This window comes from Balaenoptera musculus, chromosome 1 (assembly GCF_009873245.2).
Source record: "Balaenoptera musculus isolate JJ_BM4_2016_0621 chromosome 1, mBalMus1.pri.v3, whole genome shotgun sequence".
NCBI lineage: Eukaryota > Metazoa > Chordata > Mammalia > Artiodactyla > Balaenopteridae > Balaenoptera > Balaenoptera musculus.
In genome coordinates, this window is record NC_045785.1 from 57,010,325 (window position 1) to 57,029,458 (window position 19,134).

Sequence of the window (19,134 nt, forward strand, 5' to 3'; positions counted from 1 at the left end):
GGAACATCAAGAGGAATATTCATGGCATTTGCATCCACCATCAACATCAAGGGATGAGGATGATCATTGCCAAATAGGATCATTTGCCTTCTTCTTGGGCTTGATGCCCTATGGAAGGTATTCCAGCCATTCTTTGCAGGTGGTATTTGGTATTTGGTAGCAACCCCCTGGTTCTTCTTTATGGAGCTGGCTTTTAGGGGTGATCACAGTAGAAGGCAGGAGATGACTCCATATCTCCTCACCACTTACACTCCTTTTTGTTGGAGAAGTCTCTGCTGTCTGTGGTGGGCATCAAAGAGGAGCTAGAATAAGGTTCCTGGTCTCGAACCATTTATTCCTTCATTTCTTTTTTCATCAGACATTTGCTAAGTACCTCTGACAGGCATGACCCTTAGCAATGGGATAAATAATATGAAAAAGAGGTTCTGTGTCTCTGAGGAACACAGCCCTTTGGGGGCAAACTAGAACACTTACTTACAATTATTCTGGACAAGTGTTATGGTAGAATATATCAATAGATAGATATCAATGCAGAGATAGCTGTATGAGACAATGGAGCACCTAACTCAACTCAGAAAGGGGGGCGGGCAGGGAAGAGGAAAATTAAATCACTAGTTTAATAAATGGCACCACATTCAAACCCAAATATCATTTGACACAATTCTTTGGCTTAAAAGGGTATGGAAATAGAGATTGGAAGGAACCCAACGACAGAATTTACTACTACCTCTATCAGGTCTCAACTCAAATGATAACTTCTGAGGAAGATGGGTGGTGCATCCGGTGTAAAGCAATAGACAGTCTACGAGGCTGTGTAGAGTGGGCCTGCTGACCACCCAACCTAGAAACATTCTTCTCCGAACCTGTTTCTACCATACCATTATGCTTTATCTTCTCCATAGCATTTATCACTTTCTGAAATCATCTCATTTGACTTATTTATTGTCCATCTCTCCCCACAAGGACCTTGTCTGTCTTATACGTTGCTGAATTCTCAGGCCTAGAACAGTGCCTTGTTTCATAATGGATGCTAATAAATATTTGTTGAGTGAATGAGTTATCGTTAACAATGTAAAACCACATTGAACCACACTTGAGAACTGATCTTCTATTTCTAAAATCTCTGTAACATGTTTAATCTCAGAGGCATCTCAAAGATCTTCTACTGACTCATTTCTTCATTCATTTCAGTGGGGAAAGACTAAGGCTTGGGGGCCAGAATATGGGGAGTCCCTGTTTCGTGTCAGTTATTTCTTCACAGAGCAGGAGCTGGAAGCCAGGGCTGCAGAATCCCAGGGCTCTTTGGGATTACTCTGCTCCCTCTGGTTAAACTTCTCTGTGGGGAAAGCATTTTTGGATTATTGCAGTGGATGTAATTTTCAAAGCCCCTAGGAAAAAAGGAAAGCAGTGGAAAGATGCTTCTGGAATTCAGATGAGCTGAACATCATAGTTCTCCTTCCTATTCTGCGGGAGGGAAGTCAAGACTTTGGAACTGGATTCTTAGGGCAAAACTGGGATATTCTGCCATAACTATGGCCAGAGGAGGTCTGCCTGCTTTCAGCTGGGACATGGGCTCTACATCATGCTGACTATGATTTTGCACAGTTAAGTCCTTCATTAGAAATTAGGACTGGCTGCAGCCTGCAGCCATTAATTATACAAAGGTGGGTCACTGTCATTGTGGGTAAAAACGCATGCCCCTGTGCAGCTTCCTCATCTACAGGGACCAGGTAGCACATTGAGGTGATGGCCAATGTAAGTATATAAGTGAATGGTTATTTTTATCAAAGTGGTAAGCAAGCATTTGAAGATGTTAGTTTCTGAGTATAACTGAGGGAAATATTTTCCAACAGGACTTTAAAGAAACACAGCATTTTTTTCACAAATATACCACCGCCCAAAAACACACACATACACACACACTCCACACCCAAACATACACCTTATGATAGACAAAAAAAGTTCTCCAAAACTCGTGGGATGGAGTTCCTGGCATACTGCAGGGAGGATGGAGAAAGAGGACCCTCTTGACTCCATTTGGGGACTCCTCTGAGATCTTTAGCTGCCAGAGGTTTTAATCCAAATAAAAATGGCTTTTTGTCAGATAAGAGATATAAACTGGTGAGATCCTCACATTCATTCAATAAATATTTGTTGGATGCCTTCTGGTGTGAAACTCAGTTCTGGGCCCTGGGAATACAAAATGAATAAGGCTTAGTCCCTGCTTCAAGGTCACAGTCTACTGGAGTGAGAGAGATAATGTAAACAGAGACATACAATCCAGCGTGGTAGGTTCTGGGATCAAAAAGAGTCTATGAGGCCATGGAGGAGAGGACCCTGGGCACAGACTGCAGGATGAAATTAAAAGAGGTTACACCTGAGAATTTTTCAAATGAAGTTTCACATTTTGGAGGCTTCTGTTTTCTCCTTTTGAAATGGGGGGAAGAGAATCAGCCCAGAGTTGTGAGAATTTGACAGTGTATTACCTAGGGAAGGAATGAGTTGTCAAAGAAAAGTCTCCTCTGATTCAGAAATGAGTGATTCCTAGGATGTTGCTTCATGACTCTTTGTTACATCAATTGGGGTATGTGCAGGTAATTGGGGATCAGGAAACAACCACCCTGGGGACAATTGCAGGCAATTCTGCAACCACCTGGCTTGGCTTGAATTCTTGGAAATAAGAGCTCCTCTTCGTTTAATAAAAGGTTTCATGTACACCTTGTGGTTCTGTTCTTTATCCCTGATTTTTCCTCCCAGGCTTATGAATACGGCTTCAGTCCTATTTCTCCCTCGGAGACTGGCAAGCGGCCCTACCTGCTCCAGCTGGAGGCTGGGCAGTGCAGGCTGGGGAAGCTGTAGATGTCTTCTGCCGCCTGCTGGCTCCCTCTTAGCACCAGTGCAGGGCTGGCTTTGCATGGATTCCTGGGCAATGGAGTCCACCAGGAGAGAAAGTGGGGCAGAGAATGTTCCTGCTTTTATTAAAAAGAAAGAGACGAGAAGATGGCAGGCAGAAGCTGGTATAGGAGGGCTTTTCCCATCATGGGGGTTTGTGTAAAGATATCACCATCTCAAACATCTAAGCCAGTGATTTTTCTATATAAGTTTGTTTTGTTCAGGGAGAACACAGCTGTGCTCTTTATTTTTTTTTTTTTTTTATTTTTAGATCATCGTCTCACAAAGCTTATCAAATAAGTTAATGTCGCATCTGTATAGACTCATTTGAAGGAAACGGCAGAAACCCCTGCCAGTGGGAATTGAGATGAGGGTAAGGAGGCAGGAAGAGGGAAGGGATAGGAGAAACATTTCATAGTAAATTGACTTTCATTGGTTCAGCTGACATTTTTTGATAGACCTACTATTTACAAGGCTCCGATCCAGATGCCTGGGATACAGAAGTGAGTAATATTGGGTCCCTTCTCTTTAGGAGATAAGAATCTATCGGGGAGCAGCTAAATAAGTGGATAATTAAATAAATGGAAAATTAAATAGAGATTACAAGTACTGTGATCAAGTACTGCTGTAAAGGAGTCTAGGAAGACACAGAAGGGGAGTACGTATCTAAATCGGACTGGTAGCTGCAATGTTAGGAAATATTTACAGGAGGAGGTGGCACGAGCTGAATGTGAAGTAGTGATTGATTGGAGACAGTGGGGAGAAGGGCATTCCAGTTATGGGCAGCACCACCTCTCACACACAGCATCACCCACTACCGCCGCTGCCTCGAGAAGCTGAGACCTCTAGAATCAAAGCAGGAGAAAGTTGTTAAAATATTAGGTCTTAGACAACAAGCAATTGACTCAGTCCAGGGCGATCTGCCGAGGCAGGCAGAATCACGGGGGACAGCAGCATACAGAATCCTGGACGTCAGAGAGCAGGACTTGGGGGTGGGGGGAGTGTCTCTGATCCTAGAAAAAAGGCCACTTTCAATACTGTTTCAGTCCATATGCTGGCTCTGGGCAGGTCCCGTCAACTATTCAGAAAATTGTGCATGACATCCTCTCAAGTCTATCTGAAACTTCTCAGTGACATCATCCGAATATTGAAGTAACTGTAAGCTCAAAGGTAGCAATTACAGTGTTATTTAAAATTAGAAATTCGGTGACCCACAATAGGGAAAATGCCTGAAGAAGTTCGGCACGACTTCTGGATGAACCATTAAGTTCCATGGGCATGGAAAATGATAATTCTGAAAACTGTGCACTACGCGAAAATAAATCATGATTCAAGCCTGCAGGAAAAATATTAACACTCAGAAAGAAAATACTAACCTGCTAATATTTTTTCTCTATTGTTGATATTTTACATAACATTCTTATTTACTTTTATAATAGTATTTTTTAATATAAAGAAGCCTAAAGGTGAAATATGAGTCCTGATTAAGGCAGGGCCAAAAATTTCTCTAAATAAATAATGACCCCATTTGTATGTTCGCTTCCGATATTTCAGATTCTGTTTTTTCCCTGATTGTATTTCAGTTTGTGCGGCCTGTTCCTTTTGCTTGTTAAGCCTATCCTCCGTCTTCCCTTTGCCCACATCCCTCTTCCCACCCTGGATCTGTGGGACGTATTGTGATGTCTGCCCACTAATTTTGCTGTGACTGGAGCTGGTGTCTGGTTGGTGACTCATGTTTGTTCCTAAGTTGTACATCTGTGTTGGTTGCTTTGAAACAGTGCCCCAGGGAATATGAAAGGCCATTTGTCTCCCTGAAACTGCTTCTTTGCCCCAGAGAATTCTTCCTTGGCTTTTTCTGAATTCTCGCAAGCTCTTCTATGAGTTTAGGCAGGGTAAAGAAGAAAGGAAAAAGAAAAAGAAGAAAACAAAGGAAAGCAGCATGGAGGGAGTTTTAGTGTCTGGGCCCAGTCCCTGCTTACCTGGCAGGACCAAACCTCCTGGTCGTCCTGCTGACACTGGGGGCAGATGCTTTGTGACATCTGCTTAAAGGGTAATACTTGTGGACTTACTTTCTGCCCACTAGGAATGCCTGCAGCAGGAAACAGGGCAGAGTGAGCCCTGGTGGAAACCCTCACTGGAAAAAGTTCTGAGAGTTTGGTAGGCATACCCACTTGGCACCTCTTCTAAGATTTTAGCCCGGATATACACAGCAGTGACATTCATAATATTTAATGACTGGTACCACATGGGCACTGACCAATTAAAAGGACACAGGCCACCGCGCTGAAGCTAGAGGCCCCCTGCTGTTCCAGTCATCAGCAGATCCTGGATGGTCTGGGGCAGTGGATGGCTGCCAACTGTTACAAAAGTATTTCAGGGACTTCCCTGGCCGTCCAGTGGTTAAGACTTTGCCTTCCAGTGCAGGGGCTGCAGGTTCAATCCCTGGTGAGGGAGCTAAGATCCCACATGCCTCGGGGTTAAAAAACCAAAACATAGAACAGAAGCAATATTGTAACAAATTCAATAAAGACTTTAAAAATGGTCCACATCAAAAAGAAAAAAAAGTATTTCCATGTTTTAATACCCATAGAGGCTGTACAGATAGATACCAAATGAATTACGACATGATTACTCATGAAATTTCAAAGCTTATTTATGCCCACTCTTAAGCTTTAGGTAGTCCCATCTTTACCTTTTAAGAGGCTTTCCTCTTTGTCCTTAAGAAGAGTTCAGAGCCAGCATCAAGTCCTAGTTCTACAAGCTCTGGGTGGCACAAAGGAGTCCTTATCCACAAAGGAGCTCTTTATTTTGCTCAACAACTAGTATAGATCTCACCCAAGGAAAGTGTGCAAGTCAGCTTACGTTATATTTTCACTTGCTGCAACGTGTTTGCCTTACAATATAGCTCTACCTCCAGGCAGGCTGGCAAACAGGCTGAAATGTGTGAGTGATTGCCCACCTGCCTGCTTGCCTGCAGTCTCTGAAAGACAGTCCCATCCCAGACCGTGAGCCTGCTGTGAAAATCCATCTGCAGTACCGTGAAAGCCCAAATACATACATTGGATTGTTATGGCTCTTCCTTGTTCTCTTAACTGGAGATTCTCACTTGCTGCTTCTTATCAGACACCCGGAGTTTGTGGGTTGGCTAAAAGCAGCTTCTCGGAATGGTCTCCGGGGAAGCATTATGACCCTGAATTCTTTCATTTCTTCTTTCCCTGTTTCAGTGAAACCTACAGCCTCAGGGTAATTTACTGCCTCCCCTGTCTTCATCCAAGATAACAGCCAAGGTTGCTCATAATCCAACTGACTCTCTACATACCAAACACACGTTTCGCTTGAATGTAGAGACTGAAGGGAAACTGCACTCAGTGACCCAGTGAGCCATTCTGGAGTTCTGTGATTACTGAAGTCTGAGGTTGTAGAGGACAGAATTGGAAGACTTGGGTCTTCCAATTCTTACTTTACAGTTGCTAGCCTGTGATTTTGAGCAGGTGTTCAAGATCTCTCTAAGCCTCATTTTCCTCAAATGTAGACTGAGATCATACTACATACTTCACAGGGTCGTAATAAGGGTTGTAAATGGAATAATAGATCAGAAAACAATTTATAAACTAAAAGAAATACGCAAAATCCACCCCAAGAGAGAAGGCTATAAGAACTAGTGAACGAAAAGAACCACAAATGTAGAAATAAATTATGGCAGCTGGATGAGTATAAAGGAAGCCCGCTACTGTGGTCCAGCTTGGAAAAGAGAGCATCCTTAGCCCCATACCTTCTCCAACACCTTTCTGCAGAGCTTTAGCCAGAGAGCAGTGAGTGGTCTAGAGAAATACTAGGCAAGAGGGTTACTGTCAATCTGAGGCTAAGGGAGGTTGTGCATGCAGGAAAAATGCATAGGGGATGGTGGAGAGCATGGGAAGGACACAGTGCCTAAAGTAACACCAGGACCAGGAGAGAGAAAACAACAGCCAAAATGTCTACTGCTCCCACCTGTGTGTTCATTGATCAGAGCTTGTTCAAATAATTCTGGACTTGAGGGTACCTTTCCAGAGTGAGCTAGACTGACCAGAAATCTCAACGGCACTCCTCTGCCAGAGTCAGTAGCTGTATCCTCCTCCAGAGAGAAAGCTCTGCACCCCTGGAGGGCTATTTGGCATTATCAGATTAATTAAGTCATTGTCTGTGCTTAAACTTGCATATGAATATTAAGTGTCAGACTGGACCTCCCGTTTAATCAGCCAGTGGATGTTTTCAGGTTAGCACTTTGTTCCTGAAACATTCAGAAATGTGCACATTGTATCTTTAATGAGACTGTGATATTTATTTATGGCAGGAAGAAGCCTCCCAGCTAAGAAGACTCATTCAAGTGATAGTTGAGTGTCTGGCACGTAGAGGTGTGTTAGATGCCGTATCTGGAGTCGCTTATTATCACCAGTTTATTTTATGAATTTGTCAATGTTGCTCATGCCGCTGAAAGGCCATGGGACTTTGCTCCGAGGGTCAAATCCTGGCTCCAGTCTCTGCTGATGACTGAACTTCTGTGGGACTGTTCCCTTTGTATAAAATGAGAATGACTGCAACTCAGAGCTGTTTGGAGCCTTAAAACTTTCCATGAAGTGTGAAGTGCTATGTAAAGTGCCTGGCACGCATGGGTTCTCCATGTATGTATGTCAGATGCCCTTCTCTATGTTTCTCATGTGACCAGTTTTCTTCTTTCTCTTTAAGCTTTGATGTGGAAAATGGCCCTTCCCCAGGTCGGAGCCCGCTGGATCCTCAGGCCAGCTCTTCCTCTGGGCTGGTGCTTCATGCCACCTTTCCCGGGCACAGCCAGCGCAGAGAGTCCTTTCTCTACAGATCAGACAGCGACTATGACTTGTCACCAAAGGCGATGTCGAGAAACTCTTCACTTCCAAGCGAGCAGTAAGTACGAGCTGTCTGGCTCGCAGTTTCACACTTACCTCATCTTTAACCCCATCACATCAGAGCAGCAAACTGTTCCCCTTTAACCCACAGGAGAGACGGAGAAAAACGAACAGAGCAGAGGTGACAATGATGACCACCTTAAGGACATTAATGCTCTCTTGCATGAGAAATATGTAGCCGGGGTCCCCAAGAGTGTTTAAAACCTCAGGCAACCGTGTTTGATTCACTTCGGTTATTGACACTTTAAAAAAATTTTTTATTATTTGGCTTCATTTCCTGAACTGCTGAATCGTTTACGGCATGAGAACCTTAACACTGTTTGCAAACCACACTCAAACTTTCCAAGGCATGCGCAGTTTGCATGAGGCTACAGCAGAGAAGGAAAATGGTGGTTGGTGACACGCATCCTCTCTGAGTGGCCTTTGCTGGGTGACATTTAATAAGCTGTCATCTAGTCACGTGTCTGTGTCCCTTCTCTGGAACCTTAACACAATGCCCACTTGTTGCCTGGCTCCTGGGTGAGATAGAATATACTCCACCGCCCTATTAAGCATGGCTGATGTTTCTGTTTTGCTGCTATTACTTGGAGATCTCTAATTTTTATTTAAAGAACAATGACCGGGTTGTGTTACTTGTTTATTAAGTTTCTGAAACCAAATAAAATTGGATGCTGGAATTCATGCCTTAAAAGGTCTCTAGGCACATGTACAATTGTATTTAACATCATATGTTATAAAAATATCAGTAGCTCTCTAAAGTCTCCAGCCTGGAAAATTCCACTGGGCTCTCTTCTGCTGTTGGAAAGGAAGCTAAAAAGGGTCACCCTCTTGTGAAAGAGGCAGGGGGCATTTTAAAGCTACCAATAAAAAGTATTCCCCAGGGCATTTCCGCCAGCTGATTTTAATAGAGGCACCCCTGCCCTAAAATGTCTCAATCATTGGGTGGACCAGAATTCATTTATTCACTCATTTGGCAAAAATTTACTGAAGCTCTCCTATGTGCCATGCAGTGTGCCAGGCTTTGGGCATAAAAGGTGAGCAGAACAGTGGGAAAAAAAATCACAGATGCGTTAACAACAGATATTATTCTCAAAAAGGTTGCATGCTCTCAGGGAGGTTACAGTTAAATGAGAAAGATAAGAGGAACACTGCTACTGTGTGGAAGGAAACATTTAGTGAGTGCTTACCATAGGGCCCTGTTCATTTACATACGTTATCTCTTTTAATCTTTACAAAAGTCCTGTCAGGTAGGCACCATTATTATCTCCACTCTATAGATGATGAAATAAAGACTCTGAGAAGTGAGAAACCTACCTCTACCCCATGACTCTATGCCATGCTATATACCTTGATGTAGCTAAGAAAGACCATAGGCAAAACTTTTGGACTTTATTTACCTATGTTCTTCAAACTTCAAAGTAGAACCTCTCCTATCAGGTAGAAAACATGAGTCAAGTAGAGGTAACCTCTTTGCTCTAGATCATGTAGAACCAAGGAAGTTTCTGACCAAGGTTTGAATGGGGGTTTTGACACTGAACATCCCTGGAATTCTCTCTTCCACCAAAACAAACAGCTTTCTAGACTCCCCCGAGGGAGAGCATAGGAGATGTGTTGAGCTGAAGTAATTAGAGCTTCATTCACATAGTGCTTCACGGGTGAAAGACTAGCTTTGGAAGGCAGCTAATGCCTCCCCCCACCCCCCAGATTCCTGACAAACAGCCTGATGCATCTCAGGGTCACTCAGAGGCTGCCCAGCAAGTTCTAACCAAATTTCAGATTAAATTCCAGTGATTCCTTACTTAGGATGAAAAGGTTATAGAAATTTTGAACATGAAGAGACTTTCAAGATAACAGTCCAACTCAGTCTATAGCTGTAGAAACAGACATCGAGTTCTGAACGACTCTGCGTTCAGGTCCCTAATACTAATGGTTACCCTCTTTTCAATTTTACCAACCAGGAAAAATTCTCCCCTAACTTCAGAACCTACATAGCGTTGCCAACTTTAGATTTAGGCAAGTAAGGATTATATATGTAAGTTAACTAGTATCATTCTCCCTTAAAAAAAAAAAAGAGGGAGTACCTTCAAGATGGCAGAGGAGTAGGACGTGGAGATCACCTTCCTCCCCACAAATACATCAAAAATACATCTACATGTGGAACAATTCCTACAGAACACCTACTGAACACTGGCAGAAGACCTCACACTTCCCAAAAGGGTCTGGGTGCTCTGGCCAGGTGTCAGGCATGAGCCTCTGAGGTAGGAGAGCTGAGTTCAGGACACTGGACCACCAGAGACTTCCAGGCCCCACATAACATCAATCGGCGAAAGCTCTCCCAGGGACCACCGTCTCAACACTAAGATGCATCTCCATTCAAAAAACAGCAAGCTCCAGTGCTGGACACCCAGTGTTGGACACCCAACAACTAGCAAGACAGGAACACAACCCCACCCATTAGCAGAGAGGCTGCCTAAAATCATAATAAGGTCACAGACACCCCAAAACACACCACCAGACGCGGTCCAGCCCAACAGAAAGACAAGATCCAGCCTCATCCTCCAGATCACAGGAACTAGTCCACTCCACCAGGAAGCCTACACAACTCACTGAAGCAACCTTAGCCACTGGGGGCAGGCACCAAAAACAAGGGGAACTACAAACTTGCAGCCTGCAAAAAGGAGACCCCAAACACAGTAAGTTAAGCAAAATGAGAAGACAGAGAAACACACAGCAGATGAAGGAGCAAGGTAAAAACACACCAGACCAAACAAATGAAGAGGAAATAGGCAGCTTACCTGAAAAATAATTCAGAGTAATGATAGTAAAGATCCAAAATCTTGGAAATAGAATAGAGAAAATACAAGAAAGGTTTAAGAAGGACCTAGAAGAACTAAAGAGCAAACAAACAATGATGAACAACACAATAAATGAAATTAAAAATTCTCTAGAGGGAATCAATATCAGAAGAACTGAGGCAGAAAAACGGATAAGTGACCTGGAAGATAAAATAGTGGAAATAAATACTGCAGAGCAGAATAAAGAAAAAAGAATGAAAAGAATTGAGGATAGTCTCAGAGACTTCTGGGACAACTTTAAATGTGCCAACATTCGAATTATAGAGGTCCCAGAAAAAGAAGAGAAAAAGAAAGGGACTGAGAAAATATTTGAAGAGATTATAGTTGAAAACTTCCCTAATATGGGAAAGGAAATAGTCAATCAATTCCAGGAAACACAGAGACTCCCATAAAGGATAAATCCAAGGAGAAACATGGTAAGACACATATTAATCAAACTATCAAAAATTAAATACAAAGAAAAAAATATTAAAAGCAGCAAGGGAAAAGCAACAAATAACATACAAGGGAATCCTCATAAGGTTAAGAGCTGATCTTTCAGCAGAAACTCTGCAAGCCAGAAGGAAGTGGCAGGACATATATAAAGTGATGAAAGGGAAAAACCTACAACCAAAATTACTCTACCCAGCAAGGATCTCATTCAGCTTCGACAGAGAAATTAAAACCTTTACAGACAAGCAAAAGCTAAGAGAATTCAGCACCACCAAACGAGCTTTACAACAAATGCTAAAGGAACTTCTCTAGGCAGGAAACACAAGAGAAGGAAAAGACCTACAATAACCCAAAACAATTAAGAAAATGGTAATAGTAACATACATATTGATAATTACCTTAAATGTAAATGGATTAAATGCTCCAATGAAAAGACATAGATTGGCTGAATGGATACAAAAAAAAATCCATGAATATGCTGCCTACAAGAGACCCACTTCAGACCTAGGGACACATATGGACTGAAAGTGAGGGGATGGATAAAGATATTCCATGCAAATGGAAATCAAAAGAAAGCTGGAGTAGTATCTCTCATATCAGACAAAATGACTTTAAAATAAAGAATGTTACAAGAGACAAAGAAGGACACTACATAATAATCAAGGGATCAACCCAAGAAGAAGATATAACAATTATAAACATATATGCACCCAACATAGGAGCACCTCATTACATAAGGCAACTGCTAACAGCTATAAAAGAGGAAACTGACAGTAACACAATAATAGTGGGGGACTTTAACAACTCACTCACACCAGTGGACAGATAATCCAAAATGAAAATAAATAAGGAAACAGAAGCTTTAAATGACACAATAGACCAGATAGATTTAATTGATATTTATAGGACATTCCATCCAAAAACAGCAGATTACACTTTCTTCTCAAGTGCACATGGAACATTCTCCAGGGTAGATCACATCTTGGGTCGCAAATCAAGCTTCAGTAAACTTAAGAAAATTGAAATCATATCAAGCATCTTTTCTGACCACAACGCTATGAGATTAGAAATGAATTACAGGGGAAAAAACGTAAAAAACAAACACATGGTGGCTAAACAATACGTTACTAAATAACCAAGAGATCACTGAAGAAATCAAAGAGGAAATCAAAAAATACCTAGAGACAAATGACAATGAAAACACAATGATCCAAAACCTACTGGTTGCAGCAAAAGCAGTTCTAAGAGGGAAATTTATCGCTAAACAAGCTTACCTCAAGAAAAAAGAAAAATCTCAAATAAACAATCTAACCTTACACCTAAAGGAACTAGAGAAAGAGGAACAACAAAACCCAAAGTTAGCAGAAGGAAAGAAATCATAAAGATCAGAGCAGAAATAAATGAAATAGAAACAAAGAAAATAGTAGCAAAGATTAATAAAAGTAAAATCTGGTTCTTTGAGAAGATAAACAAAATTGATAAACCATTAGCCAGACTCATCAAGAAAAAGAGGGAGAGGACTCAAATCAGTAAAATTAGAAATGAAAATGGAGAAGTTACAACAGACACTGCAGAAATACAAAGCATCCGAATAGACTACTACGAGCAACTCTATGCCAATAAAATGGACAACCTAGAAGAAATGGACAAATTCTTGGAGAGGTATAACCTTCCAAGACTGAACCAGGAAGAAATAGAAAATATGAACAGACCTATCACAAGTAAAGAAATTGAAACTGTGATTTAAAATCTTCCAACAAACAAAAGTCCAGGACCAGATGGCTTCACAGGTAAATTCTATCAAACATTTAGAGAAGAGCTAACACCCATCCTTCTCAAACTCTTCCAAAAAATTGCAGAGAAAGGAACACTCCCAAACTCATTCTATGAGGCCACCATCACCCTCATACCAAAAACAGACAAAGATACTGCAAAAAAAGAAAATTACAGACCAATATCACTGATGAATATAGATGCAAAAATCCTCAACAAAATACTACCCAACAGAATCCAACAACACATTAAAAGGATCAAACACCATGTTCAAGTGGGATTTATCCCAGGCATGCACGGATTCTTTAATATACACAAATCAATCAATGTGATACACTATATTAATAAATTGAAGAATGAAAACCATATGATCATCTCAATTGATGCAGAAAAAGCTTTTGACAAAATTCAACACAGATTTATGATAAAAACTCTCCAGAAAGTGGGCATAGAGGGAACCTACCTCAACATAATAAAGCCATATATGACAAACGCACAGCAAACATCATTCTCAATGGTGAAAAACTGAAACCATTTCCTCTAAGATCAGGAACAAGACAAGGATGTCCACTCTCACCACCATTATTCAACATAGTTTTGGAAGTCCTAGCCATGGTAATCAGAGAAGAAAAAGGAATAAAAGGAATACAAATTGGAAAAGAAGAAGTAAAACAGTCACTGTTTGCAGATGACATGACACTCTACATAGAGAATCCTAAAGATGCCACCAGAAAACTACTAGAGCTAATCAATGAATTTGGTAAAGTAGCAGGATACAAAATTAATGCACAGAAATCTCTTGCATTCCTATACACTAATCATGAAAAATCTGAAAGAGAAATTAAGGAAACACTCCCATTTACTATTGCAACAAAAAGAATAAAATACCTAGGAATAAACCTACCCAGAGAGACAAAAGAGCTGTATGCAGAAAACTATAAGACACTGTTGAAAGAAATTAAAGATGATACCAACAGATGGAGAGATATACCATGCTCTTGGATTGGAAAAATCAATATTGTGAAAATGACTGTACTACCCAAAGCAATCTACAGATTCAACGCAATCCCTATCAAATTACCAAAGGCATTTTTTACGGAACTAGAACAAAAAATCTTAAAATTTGTATGGAAACACGAAAGACTCCGAATAGCCAAAGCAGTCTTGAGGGGAAGAAATGGAGATGGAGGAATCAGACTCCCTGACTTCAGACTCTACTCCAAAGCTACAGTAATCAAGACAAATGGTACTGGCACAAGAACAGAAATATAGATCAATGGAACAGGATAGAAAACCCAGAGATAAACCCACACACCTATGGTCAACTAATCTATGACAAAGCAGGCAAGGATATACAATGGAGAAAAGACAGTCTCTTCAATAAGTGGTGCTGGGAAAACTGGACAGCTACATGTAAAAGAATGAAATTAGAACACTACCTAACACGATACACAAAAATAAACTCAAAATGGATTACAGACCTAAATGTAAGACCGGGCACTATAAAACTCTTAGAGGAAAACATAGGAAGAACACTCCTTGACATAAACCACAGCAAGATCTTTTTTGATCCACCTCCTAGAGTAATGGAAATAAAAACAAAAATAAACAAATGGGACTTAGTAAAACTTAAAAGCTTTTGCAAAGCAAAGGAAACTACAAACAAGACATAAACACAACCTTCAGAATGGGAAAAATATTTGCAAATGAATCAACGGACAAAGGATTAACCTCCGAAACATATAAACAGCTCATGCAGCTCAATATTAAAAAAACAAACAACCCAATGAAAAAATGGGCAGAAGACCTAAATAGACATTTCTCCAAAGAGGACATACAGATCCCAGGAAGCACATGAAAAGCTGCTCAACATCACTAATTATTAGAGAAATGCAAATCAAAACTACAATGAGGTATCACCTCACACCAGTTAGAATGGGCATCATCAGAAAATCTACAAATAACAAATGCTGGAGAGGGTGTGGAGAAAAGGGCATCCTCTTGCACTGTTGGTGGGAATGTAAATTGGTACAGCCACTATGGAGAACAGTATGGAGGTTCCTTAAAAAACTAAAAATAGAATTACCATATGACCCAGCAATCCCACTACTGGGCATTTACCCAGTGAAAACCATAATTCAAAAAAACACATGCACCCCAATGTTCACTGCAGCACTATTTACAATAGCCAGGTCATGGAAGCAACCTAAATGCCCATCGACAGATGAATGGATAAAGAAGATGTAGTACATATATACAATGGAATATTAGTCAGCCATAAAAAAGAACAAAATTGGGTCATTTGTAGAGATGTGGATGAATCTAGAGACTGTCATACAGAGTGAAGTAAGTCAGAAAGAGAAAAACAAATATCGTATATTAACGCATATATGTGGAACCTAGAAAAACGGTACAGATGAACAAGTTTTCAGGGCAGAAATAGAGACACAGATGTAGGGAACAAACGTATGGACACGAAGGGGGGAAAGCAGCAGCGGGTGGGGGTGGTAGTGGTGTGATGAATTGGGAGATTGGGATTGACATGTATACACTGATGTGTATAAAATAGATGACTAATAAGAACCTGCTGTATAAAAAAATAAATAAAATAAAATTCAAAAGAAAAAAAAAAGCAATTTGATAAAGAAGAACAAAAAAAAACCCAAAGTTAGCAGAAGGAAAGAAATCGTAAAGATCACATCACAAATAAATGAAAAAGAAATGAAGGAAAAATAGCAAAGATCAGTAAAACTAAAAGCTGCTTCTTTGAGAAGATAAACAAAATTGATAAACCATTAGCCAGACTCATCAAGAAAAAAAAGCGAGAAGACCCAAATCAACAGAATTAGAAATGAAAAAGGAGAAGTAACCACTGACACTGCAGAAATACAAACGATCATGAGAGATTACTACAAGCAACTCTATGCCAATAAAATGGACAACCTGGAAGAAATGGACAAATTCTTAGAAACGCACAACCTGCCGAGACTGAACCAGGAAGAAATAGAAAATATAAACAGACCTATCACAAGCACTGAAATTGAAACTGTGATTAAAAATCTTCCAACAAACAAAAGCCCAGGAATATATGGTTTCACAGGTGAATTCTATCAAACATTTAGAGAAGAGCTAACACCTATCCTTCTCAAACTCTTCCAAAATATAACAGAGGGAGGAACACTCCCAAACGCATTCTACAAGGCCACCATCACCCTGATACCAAAACCAGACAAAGATGTCACACACACACACAAAAAACTACAGGCCAATATCACTGATGAACATAGATGCAAAAATCCTCAACAAGATACTAGCAAACAGAATCCAACAGCACATTAAAAGGATCATACACCATGATCAAGTGGGGTTTATCCCAGGAATGCAAGTATCCTTCAATATATGCAAATCAATAAATGTGATACACCATATTAACAATTGAAGTATAAAAACCATATGATCATCTCAGTAGATGCAGAAAAAGCTTTTGACAAAATTCAACACCCATTTATAATAAAAACCCTCCAGAAAGTAGGCATAGAGGGAACTGACTTCAACATAATAAAGGCCATATATGACAAACCCACAGCCAACATCATTCTCAATGGTGAAAAACTGAAACAATTTCCTCTAAGATCAGGAAAAAGACAAGGTTGCCCACTCTCACAACTATTATTCAACATAGTTTTGGAAGTTTTAGCCACAGCCATGAGAGAAGAAAAAGAAATAAAATGAATCCAAATTGGAAAAGAAGAAGTAAAACTGTCACTACAGATGACATGATACTATACATAGAGAATCCTAAAGATGCCACCAGAAAACTACTAGAGCTAATCAATGAATTTGGTAAAGTAGCAGGATACCAAATTAATGCACAGAAATCTCTTGCATTCCTATACACTAATGATGAGAAATCTGAAAGAGAAATTAAGGAAACACTCCCATTTACTACTGCAACAAAAGGAATAAAATACCTAGGAATAAACCTACCTATGGAGACAAAAGACCTGTAGTCATAAAACTCTAAGACACTGATGAAAGAAATTAAAGATGATACAAACAGATGGAGAGATATACCATGTTCTTGGATTGGAAGAATCAACCTTGTGAAAATAACTATACTACCCAAAGCAATCTACAGATTCAATGCAATCCCTATCAAACTACCACTGACATTTTCCACAGAACTAGAATAAAAAATTTCACAATTTGTATGGAAACACAAAAGACCCCAAATAGCCAAAGCAATCTTGAGAAAGAAAAACGGAGCTGGAGGAATCAGGCTCCCAGTCTTCAGACTCTACTACAAAGCTACAGTAATCAATACAGTATGGTACTGGCACAAAAACAGAAATATAGATCAATGGAACAAGATAGAAAGCCCAGAGATGAAACCACGCACATATGGTCACCTTATTTTTGATAAAGGAGGCAAGAATATACAGTGAAGAAAAGACAGCCTCTTCAATAAGTGGTGCTGGGAAAACTGAACAGCTACATGTAAAAGAATGAAATTAGAACACTCTCTAACACCATACAGAAAAATAAACTCAAAATGGATTAAAGACCTAAGTGTAAGGCCAGACAGTATGAAACTCTTAGAGGAAAACATAGGCAGAACACTCTATGACATAAATTACAGCAAGATCCTTTTTGACCCGCCTCCTAGAGAAAGGAAAATAAAAACACAAATAAACAAATGGGACCTAATGAAACTTCAAAGCTTTTGCACAGCAAAGGAAACCATAAACAAGATGAAAAGGCAACCGTCAGAATGGGAGAAAACATTTGCAAATGAAGCAACGGACAAAGAATTAATCTCCAAAATATACAGGCAGCTCATGCAGCTCAATATTAAAAAAACAAACAACCCAATCAAAAAATGGCAGGAGACCTAAATAGACATTTCTACAAAGAAGATATACAGATTGCCAACACACACATGAACGGATGCTCAACATCACTAATCATTAGAGAAATGCAAATCGAAAATACAATGAGGTATCACCTCACACCGGTCAGAATGGCCATCATCAAAAAAATCCACAAACAATAAATGCTGGAGAGGGTGTGGAGAAAAGGGAACCCTCATACACTGTTGGTGGGAATGTAAATTGGTACAGCCACTATGGAGAACAGTATGGAGGTTCCTTAAAAAACTAAAAATAGAACTACCATATGACCCAGCAATCCCACTACTGGGCATATACTCTGAAAAATCTATAATTCAAAAAGAGTCATGTACCACAATGTTCATTGCAGCACTATTTACAATCGCCAGGACATGGAAGCAACCTAAGTGTCCATCGACCTATGAATGGGTAAAGAAGATGTGGCACATATATATAATGGAATATTATTCAGCCATAAAAAGAAACGAAATTAAGTTATTTGTAGTGAGGTGGATGGACCTAGAGTCTGTCATACAGAGTGAAGTAAGTCAGAAAGAGAAAGACAAATACCGTATGCTAACACATATATATGGAATCCAAAAAAAAAAAAATATATATATATATATATATATATATATATATATGTTTCTGAAGAACCTAGGGGCAGGACAGGAATAAAGACGCAGATGTAGAAAATGGACTTGAGGACACGGGGAAGGGGAAGGGTAAGCTGGGACGAAGTGAGAGAGTGGCATGGACATATATACACTACCAAGTGTAAAATAGATAGCTAGTGTGAAGCACCCCCATAGCACAGAGAGATCAGCTCAGTGCTTTGTGACCACCTAGAGGGGTGGGAGGGAGACGCAAGAGGGAGGAGATATGGGGATATATGTATACATATAGCTGATTCACTTTGTTATACAGCAGAAACCAACACAGCACTGTAAAGCAATTATACTCCGATAAAGATGTTAAAAAAGAAAACAAACCAGAACTTTAAAAAGTAGTAAGGGCACACTTTCATAATAAAGAATAGTCCTTCCCAAGAAAACACAGTTGTAATCATGATCTCATCCTATCAAAGATACTGATAACAAGATATATTAAAAGCTTTGGGTGAATAAAAATAGCCCAGAATTTTGTTTTGCAAATATTTCAACATGACAGTAAAACTTTCATGTGTTTGTCAGTTTAGGAATTTATATTTCTCAACACAACAAGAAGTAGAACTTGAATATCCAGATTCTTCTGAAATTTCATTTTATCAGGACCATGTTGGAAAATCCAGTTTTACACAGGTATTTTGAGCTAACCTGAAGTAATGCTCTCAAAGCTATTTCACCTGATTATTACTCTTCAGGATGATTT

General features: G+C 40.0%; 1 protein-coding gene across 1 annotated transcript in view; it reads left to right on the forward strand.

The window, feature by feature from the left end:
* Window positions 1-19,134, forward strand: part of PDE4B (phosphodiesterase 4B) — a 591,086-nt gene that overhangs the window by 445,223 nt on the left and 126,729 nt on the right. Inside the window, exon 4 of the mRNA XM_036865911.1 lies at window positions 7,618-7,812. Within this exon, the coding sequence (XP_036721806.1) occupies window positions 7,618-7,812 (195 nt within the window). The remainder of the gene's footprint in view (window positions 1-7,617; window positions 7,813-19,134) is intronic.